General features: G+C 45.2%; 1 protein-coding gene across 1 annotated transcript in view; it reads left to right on the top strand.

The window, feature by feature from the left end:
- PITRM1 (pitrilysin metallopeptidase 1) overlaps positions 1-20894 on the top strand; it is a 369052-nt gene that overhangs the window by 141295 nt on the left and 206863 nt on the right. Inside the window, exon 15 of the mRNA XM_085631897.1 lies at positions 16798-16914. Within this exon, the coding sequence (XP_085488023.1) occupies positions 16798-16914 (117 nt within the window). The remainder of the gene's footprint in view (positions 1-16797; positions 16915-20894) is intronic.

The raw sequence follows: 20894 nt of genomic DNA on the forward strand, positions 1-20894 counted from the left end.
CATAATCATTCAGTCTTCTGCTGATGAAACAAACTCTGTTTGAATTCTGTCCTCTGTGCCACTCAAAGTTCCTGCGCGCCGACCTGCATACAGTCTAACTTGTGCCTCTCTCCGTAGCACAAGGAAGAAGATTGCGACACTTGCCAATCGTTCCGATCAAAAAAGACTTTGCGGGACCATCTAACTCGACGAAAGGACATGCAGCTGCAGAACATCGACTACACACCGGATATCTTCTGGGAAGACACCAAACAGAAGGAAAAGGAAGTGTCGGCAGCAGAAGAGGAGGAGGCTTTCTTTATTCTACAATTGGATTCAGAACCAGAGATCGAGTTAGAGTCCTGAAGATGTTCCAGCGGACAGGGTGCCATGAGTAACAAAGCTCCTTTACCCACCAAAATCACTTCCACCAAACAAATGGCTTCTGGGCCTTCGGGACAGGGTCGGCACCCAGAGACTACTTCCAACGTCCCTGTCTTTGGGCTCCGTACTGAAACCGCATATCAGGCCTTCCGGCTTGGTCTTGAGTCGAGACAAAACACCCTGGGAACCAAAACCTTCAGCTCCAAAGGATAAGAAAGACCGGTCCAGCTCTGCACTGAAAAATTCAGCACCAAAACCAAAAGATACCCTTCAAAAACCTCCGGAACCTATCCTGGAACTTTTGAGGACAAACTGGACCCTAAACAAACAATTTACGTTAATCCAGATACTGGACCTATTTTGGCAAAGGATGCAATACCATCCAAAAGAAAGACTGTTCCAGAGGATGCACGCTACAAAATTCCACTAAAAAATGACATAGCTGCAAGTCCTATCTACCCTATCGATCTATCCCCTACACCATTACCAGGCTCAGAAACCTTAATCACACCAGAGGGCTCTCCAGTTACTAAGCCTGATATAGAAGAAGGGGGTGATAATAGTCCACCACCAGTAGATCCATGGAATGATTATAATATTGATCAACCTATGGATAATGACCCTGATTTGTACCCTGCAAAACCAACCGCTCCTGATGACAACACAGCATACCAGTACATGCTGTATATTAACACCTAGGGTCAATAAAAAATACAAACCTCTACCATCTGACCCCAATTTTAGTAAGTGGCAGTTGCCTTAGATTCCGTAGTTGTATCCAATGCTCGTAAGAGAGCAAATTATCAAACTACAGCAGATGCACCTCCTCCAGACAAAGAGTCTAAGTTAATTAGTGCATCAGGAAAAAGAATAGCTGCACAATCCGCCAACCATTGGCGCATTGCCAAAACACAGACTACTGGCGAGATATGATGGAGCTCACTGGGACAAAATGGAGAAGCTACTCCAACACTTCCCAGAGGAGTATAAAAAGGAAGAGAACAGGAACTAGTGCTAGAGGGAAAATTCATATCCAATTCCTCCATTAGATGTGCACTAGATACTGCTGATACTGCAACAAGTGTAATTAACGCCAGCATTCTCCTTAGAAGACCTGCTTGGCTCAGAATCTCTGGGTTTAAATCAAAGGTTTAACAGTCTATTTTAAATGTTCCATTTGACAAAGGACACCTCTTTGGGCCTCAAGTGGATGTGTCCACTCGAGAAAATGAAAAAAGATACTGAAGTGGCAAAATCAATGGGAGCACTTGAGTCACCATCCAATAGAGGTTCTTTTTCCGCTCATTCTATAGAGAAGGATCCAAAAGTAATCCCTCGGATTCAAATGTATCCTCATATAAATCAAAAGTGCAACCCTCTTTATCTAGGAGTTTCTATAAAGGAGGTTACAGAGGGAACATTTTCAAAAGCAGAGGAAAAGGCACACCAACACATACCTCTCCATCTCTCAATAAACAGTGACTTACCTATAACTCCACCCGACCACCGAACACCTGTCTGGGAAAAACTACAACACTTCCTATTTGGCAAGCAATAACAACAGACAAATGGGTATTAGACATTATCCAACATGGTTATTGCCTAGAACTCACCAGCAATCCTCTCAATACTCCACCTCGCAATCACAAGATTTCATCACAACACCAACCGCTCCTCTAACAAGAAGTACAAGCTCTTCTAACAAATGGAGCTATAGAACCAGTTCCATTACAACACCAAGGATTAGGAGTCTACTCACTTTACTTCCTAATCCCCAAAAAGGACGGTCCTCTACGACCAGTCTTAGATCTCAGGCCCAAAAACCTATACATACTGTCCGAACACTTTCACATGGTTACCCTTCAACAAGTGCTTCACTTCTACAACAAGGCGACTTTATGTCGACACTAGACTTAAAGGACGCATACTTTCATATTCCTATCCACCCAGCACATCGAAAATTTCTCAGATTTGTGATAGCAGGAAACCACTATCAATTTAAAGTATTTCCATTCGGAGTGACAACTGCGCCTAGAGTATTCACAAAATGTCTAGCAGTGGTAGCAGGTCATCTAACAAGACAACAAATTCATGTCTTCCCATATCTGGACGATTGGCTCATCAAAGACAACACACAGAGAAAGTGTTTACAACATACTTAAGCTATCATAAACCTTCTGCATCAATTGGGATTTACAGTCCATGCACAAAAATTCCACCTTCAACCCTCAAAACTGCAAACATAATTGTGAGCAGCGCTAAACATTCACACAGATCTAGCTTCTCCCAATACAGCCAGGATTCAAAGCTTTCAAAGTTTATTACTACAGTTTCAAACCAACCAGTACCTAACAGTGAAGACTTTCATGCAGCTGTTAGGAAGGATGGCATCATGCATTGCGTTAGTGCCTTACGCAAGATTACACATGTGTCCTCTACAGGAATGTATAGCACGTCATTGGAATCAATCCCAGGGTCAATTAACAGATCTAGTGTTGGTAGACAGCCGCACTCCTTGCTCTCTGCAGTGGTCGTACACATCAAAAGGGTGGCCTTTCATCAACCCCATTCCACAAGTCGTACTAACAGCAGATGCCTCTCACAGGTTGGGGTGCCCATCGACACTAAAGCGCCATCATCACTAAAAGCTTTCCAGCCTCATCTAGTAGGGAAAGTTGTCTTAGTTCGGACAGACAATATGACAGCAATGTATTATGTACAAAAACAGGGGAGTGGGGGGGGGGGGGGGGCGGGCGATACACTCTACAATTATCACACCTCTCTGACCATTACATCACAAAATTCATCTTCTAGCAGAACACCTTCCAGGAATGCACAACCAGTTTGCTGACCTCCTAAGCAGGATGCACCAACAAGTACACAAATGGGAACTTCATCCCCAGGTTCTCCTTCCATACTTCCAAAAATGGGGATTTCCACAGATAGACCTCTTTGCCACAGCAGAGAAATCAAAATGCCCAAACTTCGCCTCCGTATTCGCACACCATCTATCCAAAGGCAATGACCTTTGGTTGACTGGTCAGGGATATTTGCTTACGCTTTTCCGCCTCTCCCTCCATTGATAGTTCAGAAACTCAGACAGACATCACTCACGCTAATTCTTGTGGCACCCACATGGACTCGTCAACCATGGTTCACCACACTACTAGAACTGTCAGTAGTGCCACACCAACAACTGCACCTCACTTCCAACCTTCTCACACAGAGCAGTGAAGAAATCAGACATCCAAATCCGAAGGAGCTCAACCTAGGAATCTGGCTCCTGAAGTCAGAGTTTGGATATTCAAACCTACCACCAGATTCTATGACAATCCTAAAAGAAGCAAGTAAACCTACCACTTGAGCATGCCATGCAGCAAAGTGGAAAAGGTTTGTATATATAACATAATTGATCCGCTTGATGCATCTATGCAAAATGTTATCTTTTGATTCTACGGTGGTAGCTGCATATCTACAAAACAGACATTATTTGTCCCTATTCAAAATTCTGGTAAATAAAGCTTTTATGGAAGGTCTTAGGAATATTACAACCCAGGGTACCACCTGCTCCTATCTGGAACCTTAACATTGTTCTCACAAGGCTTATGGGTCCACCCTTTGAACTATTACACAATTGTCCATTACAATTTCTCTCATGGAAGGTTGCCTTTCTAATTGCTATCACTTCACTGAGACGTGTTGGTAAGTTACATGCATTAACCTTAGAATAACCCTTCTGTTCGAGGCATATGAGCTGCAGATTACACACTGTGCATAGATCGCCATCTGGTGTTGGGCCCGGATGTTTGCAGTTGTTTTTCCGCTCGGAAAGTCTTTGGAAGTTACGAGGTATGTGACTCCTCCTTTGGATCGTATTGCGTATGGGCTTCGGCTCCATCCTCCGATTGGTTTTTTTCCGCCATCGGGCTCGGATGTGATCTTCGCGCTCCGGTTCTGAACAGTTTCCAGTTCTTCTATCGACGCGCAATCCTCACCCTAATTCGCGGTATTGTTTTCGATCGCGATCTCCATACTCTGCGTGGCTCTCATCGATCAAGACCTTCGATTCCAGTCGTCGACGACGGCCTTCGGGCCTACCCAAGCTCCGGTCCTGGCTAATGGAAAGGACTCCCTTCAAGAAGTGTCCTCGATGTGGGTCCAAATTTCCCCACACCGACCTTCACGAAGTATGTAACCTCTGCCTCTCCCCTGAACACGAGGCTCGAGACTGTCCGGCGTGCAAGTCCTTCCGGTCCAAGAAAACCATTTGAGACTGAAGGGCACGAAGAACCATGGCACACTCATCGACGGCGATTCCAGACGACATCTTCAGGGAAGCCGTCGACGCTCCAGAAGGACACACTGACGAAGGCCTTGTCAGCGCCTCCGAAGCCGACAATTCAGATGTGGAGGACATCACTCCGGCACAGAGGGTTGTGAGTACCGAAACCCCCCTCCCCCACACCCTCGACGGCACCAAAAAAGGCTTCGGTCACGCCTTCGCCTCCAGGCCTAGGCACGACCAAGAAAACTGCTTCCCACACCGCACCTTCGGGACCGGTAAAGAAGCCCATTAAGCCTTCCGGCGGCTCGGGCTCGAGCCAGCCAACCGTCGGTGCCGAGAAACATTCCTCCAGACCGACGCCGAAAAAGAAAATGGCCTCCTCCTCGGCACCGAGCTCCATAATGAAACACTCGGCGCCGAAAACCAGCTCCAGCTCCTCGGTACCGACACCATCCCCGGAACACAGCAAAAAACACAAGGCCACCGATATCTCGAAGCCGAAAACCATCTTGGAACCGAGTAAATCGAAGTCGCACAGTTCCAAACAGCGGACAGGTGCAGACTCAAAAACAAGAAAACCGACGGCCCCGATGCCTTTGGCGCCGACAGACAAGCCACCCTCAGAAGAACTTTTTACACCTGATCCATTGCAAAAGACATTGATCATGGACCCCAAAACCGGACATTTGATGCTCAGCATCAAAAAGAGACAGCTGGAAAAGCCTGCCCCAGCTCCACCTCCAAAGAGGAAGGACTCTGCTACCTCCCCTTTCAGAATGCCTTCACCACCTCCTCCACCTTCCCCCTCCTCCACTTCCTTCTCCCCCTTCTCCCCCCACCTCATTATTCCCCCACACCCTCTCCGGATGATGTTAATGACGATGTCTATGATGACATAGGGGATCAACCCCATGACCTACCTACAGGGGACCCCACTCCCACAGGCTCCCCAGACCCATTGGACGACTACAACATTCCTGATATTCCTAACGTCCCGCAAGATGATCTCTACCCTTCGAGACCATCCGCACCAGAAGACTCATTGGGGTTCAACCACTTACTCCAAAGGGCTGCACACTATCACGATGTGGATCTCTATACCGACCCCGTGAAGGAGGATTTCCTTCTCGATACTTTTGACACCACGCTTAGGGCCACCTCCATACTGCCCATGCTCAAAGGAGTTATCAAACACGCGCCGGAGATCTTTAAAGACCCGGTCAGAGCCAGGGTCATTAACCCGCGCATAGACAAAAAATAGAAAGCCGCCTCTACAGATCCCGCCTACATCAGAGGGCCAGCACCACTAGATTCCCTAGTAGTGTCTACAGTGCGAAAGAGGGCAAACTCCCAAGCGTCAGGCGAAGCACCACCACCTGACAAAGAGTCAAAACTCTTAGACTCATCGGGCAAACGCACTGCATCCCAAGCTGCCAACATATGGCGCATCGCTAATACACAAGCGCTACTGGCAAGATACGACAGGGCCCATTATGACGAACTAGAAGCCATAATGCAACACCTCCCTGACAAATATAAAAATAGGGCAACTGAGTTAATTCAGGAGGGCAAAACCATTATCAATACCTCCATCCGCTGTGCCCTAGATGCAGCCGACACTGCCTCCAGAGCCATTAATACCAGCATCCTCCTCCGTCACCATGCCTGGCTAAGGATCTCCGGTTGTAAACCTGAAGTGCAAGCTTCCATCCTGAACCACCCCTTTGACCAGGAACATCTGTTCGGCCCAAAAGTGGATGAGGCCTTAGAAAAAATGAAAAAAGACACGGATACGGCGAAGTCTATGGGAGCCTTACAATCGCACCCTCCCAGGCGCTCCTTTTGCCGCTCTTCCTTTTGGAGCACATCCAGAGGCTACTCCTCTGACACCGCTTCCACTTCATATAAGGCCCCTACCCAATCCACCTTTACATGGGGTTACCAAGGAGGCGGCTACAGAGGCAACAATAATAAGGGCAGAGGCAAGACCAATACCGCCCGCTCTGTCTCCGCACCTACCCAATGACTCCCCTCCACTCCCCCCAGACCATCCCACTCCGGTCGGGGACAGACTCCAAAATTTCCTCCCTGTCTGGACTACCATCACCTCGGAAAAATGGGTAACACAAATAATTCGGTCAGGCTACTGCCTAGAACTAACATCTACCCCCCCCCCCCCCCCAACATTCCACCCAAACAACACCCAATGTCACAGGAACATGTAACACTACTAAAGCAGGAGGTAATCTCCCTCCTACAAAAGGGGGCGATAGAACGGGTTCCTACCAACCAACAAAATATGGGGGTCTATTCCCTATATTTTCTCATACCAAAAAGGGACGAAACTCTACGGCCCATCCTAGACCTCAGGCGCTAAAACCAATACATACTCAGACCATTTTCACATGGTAACACTTCAGCAGGTACTTCCACTGCTCTCCCACAACAATTTCTTGGCCACTTTAGACCTCAAAGAAGCCTATTTCCACATTCCTGTTCACAACGCTCACAGGAAGTTCCTCAGATTTGTAGTGGACGGCCAACACTATCAATTCAAAGTACTCCCATTTGGAGTCACCACAGCACCAAGAGTATACACCAAGTGCCTAGCAGTAGTGGCAGCACACCTGCGGAGACAACACATCCATGTCTTCCCATACCTAGACGACTGGCTAATAAAAGCCAGTTCATACAATCAGTGTGTAAAACACACTCACGCCACTATCCAGCTACTTCACCAACTGGGCTTCACAGTAAATCACGCAAAGTCCCATCTCCAACCGTCCCACGTAAAACAATACCTGGGTGCCACTATAGACACCAAGAGCGCTAGCCTACCCCAGTCCTGCCAGAATAGCAAGCATTCAGGCTCTACGTGCCAAATTTCAGCTACAACACTCTCTTCCAGCTCGAGTGTTCATGCAACTAAAAGGAATGATGGCCTCTTGCATATTCATAGTACCTCACGCAAGACTCCAGATGAGTCCTCTCCAAGAATGCTTAGCGCGCCAATGGAACCAGGCCCAGGGTCAATTAACAGATCTGGTGTTGGTAGACGGTCGTACCCTTCGCTCTCTGCAGTGGTGGACCACCGAAAACCTTTCCAAAGGGTGACCATTCCTGGACCTGGTTCCTCAGATAGTACTGACAACAGACGCATCGCTCTCCGGCTGGGGAGCTCACCTATTACATCACACTGTGCAAGGCAGGTGGACACCTCAACAAAAGTTACTCCACATCAACCATCTGGAGTTACTAGCCATATTTTTAGCCCTAAAATCTTTTCAAACACAGATTTCAGGCAAGGCAGTCCTAGTCCGCACAGACATGACAGCCATGTACTATATACAAAAACAAGGCGGCACACACTCTCCACAGCTCTCTCAGCTAGCACAGAGCATATGGAGATGGGCCATACCCCAGAAAATCTTTCTCCTAGCCCAACATGTCCCAGGAGTCAAACACTATGGCAGATCTGCTCAGCAGACAAACGCAACATATCCACGAGTGAGAACTCCACCCTCAAGTTCTTCACCCGTACTTTCAAATGTGGGGGCATCCACAGATAGACCTCTTCGCCAACCACGAAAACGCCAAATACCCAAGCTTCGCCGCCAGATATCCACACCCATTGTCCAAAGGCAATGCAATATGGATGAACTGGTCAGGCAGATTTGCATACGCTTTTCCGCCTCTCCCACTCATTCCATTAGTGGTGCGCAAACTACAACAACACTCCCTCATACTAATCCTAGTAGCTCCAACTTGGGCCAGACAACCATGGTACACCACACTGCTGGAGCTATCTTTAGTACTGCACCAAAAGTTGCACCTCTCTCCACACCTCTTAACCCAGAACCATGGAGAGATCAGGTACCCGGACCCAGCTCAGCTCAACCTTGCGATCTGGCTCCTGAAATCCTAGAATTCGGTTATCTTAATCTTCCCCCTGACTGCATGAACGTCATTAGAAGCTAGGCGACCCACCACTAGAGCGTGCTATGCAGCCAAGTGGAAGCATTTTGTGGTCTATTGTCACAACAATACCATCAATCCCCTAGATGTGTCCATTCAACACATCATAGGCTATTTACTACACCTACAAAAATGCAATCTAGCCTATACGTCTATTAGACTGCACCTTGCAGCCATAGCAGCTTATCTACAAAACAGGCAACATCTATCACTTTTTAGAGTACCTGCCATTAAAGCCTTCATGGAAGGCCTCAAAAGAATAATTCTCCCTCCCCCCCCCCCCCCCCCGAGTGCCATCCTCAACTGTGTGGAACCTAAATCTCGTTCTCACCAGACTAATGGGGCCTCCCTTTGAACCTCTACACAAATGTGAACTTCAATTCCTAACATGGAATACCGCCTTTCTTGTAGCCATCACTTCCCTCAGACGGGTCAGTGAGATGCAAGCACTTACCAGTCAAGAACCTTTTCTCCAAATGCACCATAACAAGGTTGTTCTTCGTACTAACCCAAAATTCCTCCCTAAAGCCATTTCTTCTTTTCATCTAAACCAATCTGTAGAACTACCAGTATTCTTCTCGCAACCACAGACAGTTGCAGAAAGAGCTCTTCACACATTAGATGTCAAACAAGCCTTACTCTACTACATCGAGAGAACACAACCTTTTCGTAAGACCAAACAACTGTTTGTCTCTTTCTCACCACCACACAAAGGCAACCCCATCTCCAAATCGGGGATAGCTAGGTGGATTGTCAAATGCATTCAGATTTGCTACCACAAAGCAAAACAAACGCTATCCGTTCCCCCTAAAGCCCACTCTACACGTAAAATAGCGCCTTCCATGGTATTTTTAGGAAACATCCCATTAGATGCTATCTGCAGAGCAGCTACATGGTCAACACCGCACACTTTCACCAAACACTATTGTGTAGATGTGCAAACTAAGCAACAGCCTAGTGTGGGCCAGACTGTACTCCAAACATTATTTTCAAACCACTGCAACAGATACGAGTGGTCGCCGCTAAGGATGGGTACTGCTATATAATCTATGCACAGTGTGTAATCTGCTGCTCATATGCCTCGAACGGCAAATGCTACTTACCAGTATGCATCTGTTCTTGGCATGTAGAGCTGCAGATCTACACACCCCCACCCGCCTCCCAGGCTACCTTTATCTGTTCCAGTTTATCTTATTTAGATACAACACACATGGGCATCTTCACTGTTATTACTACGCTCCATCTTTCCCTGCTGGCGAACTGAGGATGGAGCCGAAGCCCATGCGCAATACGATCCAAAGGAGGAGTCACATACCTCGTGACTACCAAAGACTTTCCAAGCAGAAAAACAACTGCAAACATCCGGGCCCAACACAAGATGGCGATCTATGCACAGTGTGTAGATCTGCAGCTCTACATGCCAAGAACAGATGCATACTGGTAAGTAGTATTTACCTTCAACTCCATAAAGATAGAGTGGGTCTTCGTACAAACCCTAAATTAATTCCAAAAGTAGTTTCTGCTTTTCGTATTAACTAATCAGTTGAGTTACCTGTGTTCTTCCCTCAACCTGATTTAGTAGCAGAAAGGGCTCTACATATTCTTGATGAAAAAAAGAGCATTGTTATACTGTATTGATAGGTCAAAAGATTCTCGCAAAACAACTTTGTGTTGCATTCGCTCCACCTCATACAGGAAATTCTGTCTCTAAATCTGGTATTTCAAGGTGGATCGTCAAATGTATTCAAACTTGCTATGCTAAAGCTAAAAGAACTTTAACTATAACTTCTATAGCACACTCTACTCGCAAAGTAGGAGCATCTATGGTCTTTTTAGGTAACATTCCCATAGCTGACATATGTAGGGCAGATACATGGTCTACACCACACACGTTTACCAAACATTATTGTATCGATGTCTTAGCACATCAACAAGCTAATGTAGGACAATCAGTGCTAAAAATACTTTTTTTCAAACAACTGCAACACCCGCTGATTAGCCAATGCTTTGGGAGAATACTGCTATACAATCTATGCAAAACATGTGTATCTACAGCACACATGCCTCAAACGGATTGTTACTTACCCTTTAAGCATCTGTTCTTGGCATGTAGAGCTGTAGATTCATATGCTTCCTCCCTCCTCCCCAGACACCTTGTTGCAGTTCTTATTATTTACATTACGTACATATGGACATCTCTGTACTACACTTACTCCATTCTCACCGGGTAAACAATCTAACAATGGAGCCAATGCCCATGCGCACTATCACCGAAAGGAGGAGTCACCTTACCTTGTGACTGGAGAAGACTTCTTCGAAGAAGAACAACTTGCAAACATCTAGACCCAACACTAGATGGCAGGAGTATGCAAAGCATGTGGCTCTACGTGCCAAGAACAGAAGCGTAACGAGTAAGTAACATGATTTTTCTGCAACTTTTGGGATGGCCAGACTTCTCCATGCTCTCCATAATTACCAAATATGTCCCTTCAGCATCATCCGCTCCTGAAAGCACTGTTAGTGTGTTGTAGAGTTTGTGGCCGGCATTGAAGGAGCAAAATTCAGCTATGGCTTTATAGCAAATCACTTTAGTCGTAATGTCTTTTTGCCCCTTTTCTTTGTGGTGGTAGACGGTGTCGAAGGCAGCTGAGGGGCCCATGAGGATGAGGGCAGCAGTTTTGCCTTGGTCAAGGTGGGTGCAGATGTCATCTGTAGAGGTGAGGAGAGTGGTCACGGTGCTGTGGTTGCTTCTGAAGCACGACTGTGAGAGGTCCAGAATGATGTTCGTTTAGATGAACTAGAAGAGTTAGGCGTTGATGGCTTTCTTGATGACCTTGGCTGGGAAGGGGAGCAGAGAGATGGGTCTGTAGTTCTTGAAGTCTGTTGGGTCGACAGAGGCTTTCTTCTATGCTTACTTCCAGTCTTCCGGGAAGGTTGCAGATTCAATGGAGCACTTGATGGTACGGCAGAGTTCAGGTTCGATGGACGTGCTGGCTTTGTTGAAGATGTGGTGAGGGCAGCGATGCGAGGGGGCTCCAGAGTGGATGCTCTTCATGATCCTGAGGGTGCCATCAGAAGTGAGGGTAGTCCAGTTGGCCAAGATCTGCAGTCATTGGGTGGGGTCGTTGAGAGTGAGGTTGGTGGGTGGCTCTTAGGGTTGCAAAGGTGGTTGTACATCTCCTTGATCTTGCCGTAGAAGAAGGTGGCAAGGTTGTCGCAAAGGTCTGGAGACTGGGTAATGTCTGCTGTCTCTGTGCTGGGTTCAGTTAATTCTTTGATCATGGCGAAGAGTTCTTTGCTGTTGTGAGAGTTGATGCGTTCCTAGATGGCTGCTTTCTTAGTTGTTTTGATGAGATGGTGGTATGCGGTGGTTTTTAAGGGCTGCGTGGTCTGCTGTGATCTTGCTGCTCCTAAAGTCTTTTCTCCAGGTGTGCCTGGGCTCTTGGAGGGCAGTGGAGAACCAGCTGGCTTTGTTTGAGGGCTGTTTCTCTGAGGATTTCCTTAGGGGGGGGGGGTCAGTGTGTCAGCAAAGTCGGAGATCCACCGACATCAACACGCAACCTCCACTGCTGGATCAGTGGTTGGGTCTTGCTGAGGGAGGTGGTGAGCTGGTCTTCGTATCCTTGTTCCAGCTTTTGCAAGGATTGTGGTGGCGTTGAGTGGATTTCATGACTGAGAATTGGACACAGTGGTGGTCTGTCCAGTGTGGACTCAGAGGGGTGGCTGATAGATCACTTCTGGACATGTGGTAGAACGGAAGAGGAGTGGTCCTGCTCTCTTAACCTGAAAAGGGCCCTCTGAAGACTGAACCTGCATTCCATTTTGTCCCAAGAGCAAAGAAGTAGACTCCAAGGTTTATAAGGTTGACCTTCTGTTGTTGTTAGTGGCACAACTAGCTGCAAGCGACCTTCTCTGCATCTGCCCAGCTGACCAGTTTCATCTGGACCTGCGCTGGACCATGTGCAGGCCTCTACTGCATTGTCACAGTTGCAGTCTCCTATTGTGATGCCGAGCTACAGTCTTGGTCTTCTTTCTCTGATCTGGCATAATTGGCTTTGATATTCTGGAACTGTTTGGGTAGCAAAGACTAGGTCATTAGTGAACTCTTGATGTTGAGGCTCACGAAGTCCGAATGCCTCCGTGTTGAAATATAGTGGCAAAAGATGGACCTTAATCTCACAAAAGAGGATCTACAAGGAGCATAAATGACCCAACATCACCCGTACTCCTCCAAAATAATTATCCACTCCCACTGTGTGCAGGGATCGACATGGTAAAGACTGTGTAAACAAGCTAGGAAAAATGTGAAACACTGTTTTCGGACGAGAACCCTCACTCACCCTAAGGTGACATGCTTCATCATAGGGTCCCCTCCGCACTCTGGGACCGCAAGGTACCCAGTGGAGGCTACAACTTCCTCATAGGAAAGGAGCAGGGGTGTTCTCAAGCATGTATCGTGTTTCTATCTAAGGAGGCTGAGTGAGGGGCAGAGTGCCGAAAGCTGAAGTAATTAAAACTATCTCATGGGTGGCAAAAAAAACTTTATTAGAATGCCCGATGGATAGGGTTAAAAGCATAGTGAAATGGGGATATAGATGTTCCCCTATCTTGTGGTCAACCTGTTTCTGCCATGTGTGACTTTACAGTTCAAGGCATTCGTCAGGACCAAAGTTTTAAGTCACTCTGCTCATTATCGTGTGTAAAAAATAAATAAATAAATATTAGGCCATACAATCAGCTAGCAGGCTGTCCTAGTGGCTCCAGCTATAGGCTATATGCCACTGTAGAAAACAAACAAAACACAAAAAATTACTCACATTTTGCCTCTTGTCCAATTAAAACACCAGTGTCCACCCCCACTGTAAGCCTAGTGTAGGGTGCTCCCAGTAAACATTTACCATTGCCTTACCAAAATCATGTAGGCAAGGATCAGCTCAACCGTCGATAGAATCTCCCAGCAAGTAAAACTCTACATAGGAATTCATGAGAACAAAAACTGAAATTAAACTGGGGTATAGGTTCGCCAACCCAAACATGTCCTAACATCCTAGGTCAAGGCCTCTTAGTTTGTGTCTATGTATTGTAGAAGGATAAGAAGTGTAACGGCAGAGGGGCCATGTCATAATCACAGGAAGCTATAGTCCTATATTGTAGAAATGCACCTGTCTACATCGGTGACTAAAAATAATATGAATATTTTGTATATATATCCTGTCATGTTCCAATATAGCATAACTCAAAGGTTGCGGGAACCAGTAACCCCATGCTCGTTCCATCGAGCATCCAAACCCCCCATTGCATGTCGCTTTCTAAAACGTGAGGAGTGGATGAATACGCAAACAGTCCTATCTCACTGGACCAAAACCCCAGGCTAATCGGCACCTCCAGATATAGATAATTAACACCCAACACTTGGGGTCACAAGGCAATGTCAAAGGTCACGAAATCTGTAATGGCATCCCAAGAGCAATGGCCCATAGATTACATGAAACATTAAGACTACAGAGCCAAACCAAATACCAAACATCGTTCGGTTCCAGGGTGAACAAAGTCTAACTTGAAAAACCGGCCAAGAATAACTCGCGTTGATACTAACACTCTATCGGTAGCTCTATGTAACGTCGGATGACAAATTCTCAGCATCATGTCCACGTTGGAGAATTATGACGTAAGAGACGCACCCGGTTAGGGGACTCCATTTAACATTTTTTTGACCGGAAGTAGTGGCAAATAATAATGGGAATTGTAGTTCCCCCTCATAGATCCACTTGGGGCTCGCAAAGCGAAAAATGTTTATAGCGAAGGGAGAATTGGTGAATCTCATATGCTGGCATAGAGAGTAATAAATCCAACCAGGAAACACCAAGAACTAAAGAGAATATATTGGAATTTGTTTTAAAGGGAGAACGCATTTGAGCAACTTCCATCAACGATCATGGAATAAATAACTAATCCAGACCAGATGTTGATACTGTAAACCGTGTTTGTATATATGAAAAGGCATGCTAAGTGATCTAAATGAGTTACCTTATAGGTCCAGCCTATGAATCTGGTGCAGTGCAGTTTTATAATACCAGGGAATGTCATCATTGCGACCCCGTACGTGGCTACTCTCCCTGAAAACCCATTGTGGTTCTTTGCGGAAGAGAACTTTATCTAGTGGGCCCATCTCTCTACAGTAGTAGTGTTTATCTAAAACCACCCAATTGATATCTTCCTCAGTGTGCCATATTCAAAAAGTGGCTGGTCAATTTTGTATTGTCTTTTTAAAATGTTATCGTCCGAACACACACCATTTGTCACACTTTTCCTAGCTTGTTTACACCGTCTTTAGCCCTGCCTGAAAGATAGAATTTCACAGTTTCTTTGAGGGACCTTGTGGGGTGTCCAAGTGGGTCGCACCCAGCATCTAGTTGGAGGCATGATTTCTGTTATTGAAATGAGACCCAGAAGGAGTCTATTCTATTTTTTTCCCATAAGGGCAGTGTGCGTTTTTGTTTGCCCTTCCAATATTTCTGTTCACTAAAAGAATTCAAAGGAATTTCGGCCTATACAAAAAGTGCTGGTATAGTGGCAGAAAAGGTAACTAATAAGCACTTTAGAAAAAAATTACCTCGCAAAAAGGTTGAATTTGAAGACTCTGTTGTGTCTGATACAACCGCACAAATTCAAGTTTTCACTTTTAATAGACAGTTCTAAAAATACTAGTTGTGTAAATTGCTTCTTGCTTTCGGAGCTAGAACATTAGTTATCTAACTAACCATGTTATCTGTTCTGGGGCTTTGCCTATCAAGAATCTCTAAGTGTTGAAATGTCCATATATTAACCATGACTAGTGGTACCACTCCCAGCTTTTAGTTGTATTTACTAGTTTTGTATGCTGTCGAAAAAACAAATTAACAAAAAATGTACTCGGTAGGTTAGATGGAGTGGTAAATCCTAATAACCTAGAGTAGATGGTTGGATACTATGTGCTGAGATCGTTGTGACTGAGGCACTCAAATAGATGCCCTGAATCTGCAGAATATGGACCATAAATGAAGGTTCTAGCTACATGCACATTTTGAAAAGCATTCAGTTGGTTCTTTCTCAGTAAGCCCAACCATCTACTGTGGTGCCAGTTCATACCATTCCATCAGATGACTTGAAATACCATTTTTCAGCCCGCTGGGTTTCTGACATGCATCCTCAAATTGAGCCATTCACCACTTATTTGCTGGTGAAAGAGTACGACTGGCTGTTGTATTGGTTATTTAAGTAATCTCTGGTGGCCATGTTTCAGATCCTGTAGTGGGAGTTTTCTTTGACTACCACATTCCAATCTTGTTGCTTAGTTATGCTCATTCAATCTTTCTTTGTGGCCTATATATACACTTTTGACTGTTTTGCATCCCAAATTGTCGATGGTGTTTTCACCATTATAGAAGTGTACTACTCTTCTAAATAATCTAATCTAGCAATCCTTGTTTCTTAGGCACAGTAATCTTTCCTAAGTGTTTTCACAGGGTAACCACTGTCCCAGTTGCCTCACCCACTCAACAGAACTCTGATGAGGCATCCTGTTTGTAATCTTAATCTAATCTACTTTTTAAGGGGAAAAAACACTCTGTTACTTCATAGTATTTTTCCTACTAATTACATTAGGAAGAAGTTTCTTTAAGTTCTTGCTAAGCGGGCAACAATGGAGCATAGAAAGTGGTCAGTTGACAGTCAACTCTTTGAAAGTCACAAAGTGCCTGAGCTTAGGAGTCCCTGGGTACAGCTTAGTTTTACTGACATACCTATTGCTTTTCTAAGGTAAACTTGCGACTGCTGCATTAGAAGGGAATTTGATCGTTCCTGATTTTATTTGTTGAGTTTGAGTATATATTTCTGCAGATGTGGACAATAAAGAGATGACTGATGCATGGCTGCATCTGGCTAGGGGTGCAATGAAAGCAGTTTTGAGGATCTGATAAAAATTAACATGTACATCAATATAAATGTGTTAAAAAAAAGTCCCTCTATGCATTTCAACAGTCACCCCTCAAATATTTTCTTTGTATTAGACATTGTTTTGTTTGAAGTCTGCAAGTGCACAGAAGTCACTCACTTCAAATCCCTATTCTTGACTTTGACATCGACATCTCTGTAATGAGCAGAACCACAACTGCGCATTCTTCGTCTTTTTTCAGGTTTAGAATTGATGGCTTTGCAGAGTAAGCCTCAGGATGCTTCCTGCCTTCCTGCACTAAAGCTCTCGGATATTGAGCCCACAATTCCTTACACCGAGCTGGAAACAGAGTTTGTAGGTTAGTACCAACAATCTATTCCCAAATGGTATCAGAATATTGACTTTGCCTGTCGTCTGTTGGCTAATTGAAAGGTTTACACTCTGTTTCTTTCATAATTATTGTATGGTAAAAACTAAATGGCAATTCTGCAACTTCAGATCCTTCTACAGTCATATATGTTTGATTTTTCCCTTCTGCATGCAGTTATCCTGCAACACTTTTTTCAAGTAAAATTAATCTTTTAAAATGTTGATGATCTCACGTTTTTAAATAATGATATAGATATAAAATTCTGTGTCTACTTACGTTTTCTAATTTGTGTGGGAAGTTTTATTTTCCAATTAAGAAAAAGCAGTTGAACTTACTTTGCTACATAAACTTTACGTTTCCTGCATAGGAATACAGGAGAAATCATGCTAAAAATGAAAGAAAAGGTAGATTGATAGGCACCATTTATGGAGAGCTGAAAACATCATCTGCTGATTTAAGGAACTAGGAGTTTCCATACCCCAGATGGTTCAGTGTCCATTATTTTTCTGGCCCGTGTGAGAAAAAGACCTCTGAACACAGTATTTTTTGTCATCATGATGTATTTTTTGTTAAATTAAATCATGTTTCATTATAGTCAACATATTTAGAATCTTAGAACATTTTACCATCCTCTTTCTGATTCTTTTCCGGGTTTAAAAAAAGAAAAAGTTCTAGTTTGTTGTGCCATCTCTACTTTCCTACGCCGCCCCCCTCCATCCGCCAGGTAACGCAACCAATCTCATGGTAGTTCTCCTGGGCTGCTAAGCGGAAAGAATGAGGATGTGCTTAGTATTTACATGCCCTATGTAGCCTTGCATCCTTCTGCCAAGCCCAATTTATGTAAGGAGTTGGTCTGCTTCATCAGGTTTTGACCAACCTCAATTTGAATTGACCCAGCACTGGGTCCCTGTCTCATTTTGGAACCTCACCCGTACCAGGGCCAACTCAGAGGCAACCAAACAGTAGTGTAGCCACAGTATGAATAACACGATCATGGTGTCTATCTGGCTTCCCAGGTCAGCTTTAGGTCCACAAGAGAGACTTATTGCTCCACCAAAGTCAAACATTCATCGGAGGCAAACTGACAGATGTCCGTGTCAGAAACCAAACCCCAAGCTCTCAACTGACGAGTGGATGGGCTACCTTTAGGGTTCGGTGTAGGCCTCACTTCCAGCCTATGAGCTGTTGGACAGTCACCATCATCTGTCTTCGCTTTCTCAAGACTCAAGTTTCCCTGAGGGGGTGGGGGGGGGGGGGGGCTACCATGGCAGGTAAGAGTTACCCTTCTTCTACTTCACCTTCTGTTAGTGATAGGGCAGTGCCCTGAGGCTGAACAGGGGCTTGGCTATTCAGGGCTTTCTGGGTGAGCACATAGCCCCCCATATGAGTGACAATCACTTGGGGTGTCTCATGAGGGTCTGTCTGCACCTGGTCCCCTGTCTCTTTTTACAGTGACAGTGCATGTGACACCTTGGGGTCAACAGTGGCCTTTCTAGTGCCAGCCTCTGGGCCTTCTCCTACCCGCATAGGCTGAACCTGGCTCTCTGGACTCCTCACTGAGAGTGGGCTCCTCCTCTTACCCTTTCTGTTGGCCCACAATTTCTGTACCCTACTTTTAGGGGCAATATCCCATGTATTCTAGGGACCTGAGGTGCCTTGCATGGCAGGCCCAACTGGCTCTTTTCACCTCTGGGAACACATTTCCCAGGATGCAGTCTAGGGGGACTTAGGGACTGACCGCCACTCTACTTGAAGTTAGGTTCCCAGGGATACTAATGCCATATGGTGTGCAGTGACCTCACTCTAGGCTAACCTTACCATAATACTGATGTGAGGAAACCAGCCTCTCCACTACTATGGTCTGGATGACACCTGTATCCCTCAGAACAGTGGTAGGAACCCAGTTAACCTTGACCTGGTGCAAGTGACTACTGTCACCAGTTTACCATCTGGGCCTGCCTCCCAACTAAAAGCTTCTAGGACTTCCTCATCTGAGGACTCTTCCTCTAAGGCTAAACTTGTTAAATCAGTGCTACCTTTTTCTTGGATATATAATAACCACAATAGCTACCCTTATACCAAATTAGGACAGGGTACATGCTATTTAGAGACAACAGAAGTCCTTGGTGTCATTAAGCATTGTAGGATGTTAAAGAAGGTCTGTGATTGTATATCAATCCAGTCAGTCAATCAGCAAATGTGAGAAAAGGTATGAGTAGACCTGAAATGTATACAATAGTCCTTTATATACAAGAGCATAAAGAGCAAATACTCCTACATAAGCAAATAAACGATCTACAGCAGATAATAATGCTCTGTGAAAAAGGTGATAAATTAGGCTTCCGTGCTCGTAACAGAATCCAGGTTGAATTTATTGTGCCTCCCCAATTAAGTTGGACTCATAGGCCATATTAATTTGGATACTGTATGCATTGGCGATCTATGTCTTAACTCATTCCTCTATAATCTGTCCGGATCTTACACAAGTGTGCTGACCTAATCCTGGACTTCTTGCCCATTGTTGATTCGGCTCCTTGTATATCTGTCCACATGAACACCTGGATTTACTGAAAGCTCTGAAAATGTTTTGTCCTAATGAGGACCCTCCAAATTCCTTTTTCGGTGGAAACGTTGATTCAAATGGGCGCTAAGACAAACTAAAAAGATGGCCAGTCGAAGTTTCTATGAATCACATGACTTCTCTGCAGTTGCAAAAGCTACGCTTAGTTTTTTGAGATATCGGCCTTTTTTTGACTTTATATTATGTTATCACCTTGTTTACCAATCACGTTATCGGGCTGTAGGAAGCTGGCTCTGTAAATACTATACCAAAGTGAGGTATAGTGTGCACAGGTTCCAGTGGAACCCCAAAGGTAGGCAGATGTAAAGTTAGATAGCACCTTACACTCTATTTGTGGTAGTGTGGTCGAGCAGTAAGGCTTTATCAGAGGACAGTGTTAAGCATTTGTTGTATATACTCAGTCAGCAAATTCACAAACTCAAATAATGAACTTCAGACCAATTGTTTTTGTGCAAAAAATATTCTTTTAGTTATTTGAATTCCTAGAACCAAGCAAGCCTGACACAGGTAAGTGAGAAATACTTTGGAGTAAATATACAGTTGTAACACAGTTTGAATTGCAATGGTAAATGTACTTTGATTTGATCACAATAGTGTTACTGATAATGCAGGGGTGCCTTTTAGGGTCAAATCTTCATACCAGCTCCTGGTCACGTTTAGGGGGGATCTTCCGGATTTAGGCTGCAGGCAATTAGGGGGGCGTTTTAGGGGTCTCGAGGTCAGTAGCCAATGGGCTACTGACCTAAGCGGAACTACACCCTTGGTGTGCTCATCCCACATGGGGGATTGAGCACAATCCCTAATCCTAATTGGGGAGTGCCTGCCATCTGCAAGATGGTGGGCACTGAAGAGTGGGCTTCACCTCTCCTCCCCCACCTGAGGGGTGGTGTTGGCAGAGGTGGGCACACCTTCTGGACAGGCTAATTTTTCCAGCCTGTCTTCCCGCCAAAAATGAGGGGAGACAGGAAGGGGGCCTGCTCTGTAAGTTGCCCTCTGAGAGCATTTTTCATTAAATCCCACACTGGCATCAGTGTGGGTTTAATGTGCTGAGAAGTTTGATACCAAACTTCTTAGTTTTCATGCAGCCATTATGGTACTGGAACTGGGTCTTGGGTAAAAACAGTGGTGCCAACAACAGGACTTAAGGTACCCAGGTGGCGATTCAAATGTCTTAGGTCAACAGGTTTCGTGTCAATGAAAGCTCCAAAGATGAGCGACACTTCTTCAGGACCTCGGGTGAGTAGTAACGAAAACCACTGGAGGACGTCACAAGGGGAAACCTCCTCAATAGGAGGATATCATGGATTCACAGATAGATTACTGTGAAGGGCAAAACCCAACCTTTCCACCTTAGTGTTGCAGAAGGTAATGTCACATGGGGGAGAGG

Source organism: Triturus cristatus, chromosome 10 (assembly GCF_964204655.1).
Source record: "Triturus cristatus chromosome 10, aTriCri1.1, whole genome shotgun sequence".
NCBI classification, from domain to species: Eukaryota; Metazoa; Chordata; class Amphibia; order Caudata; family Salamandridae; genus Triturus; species Triturus cristatus.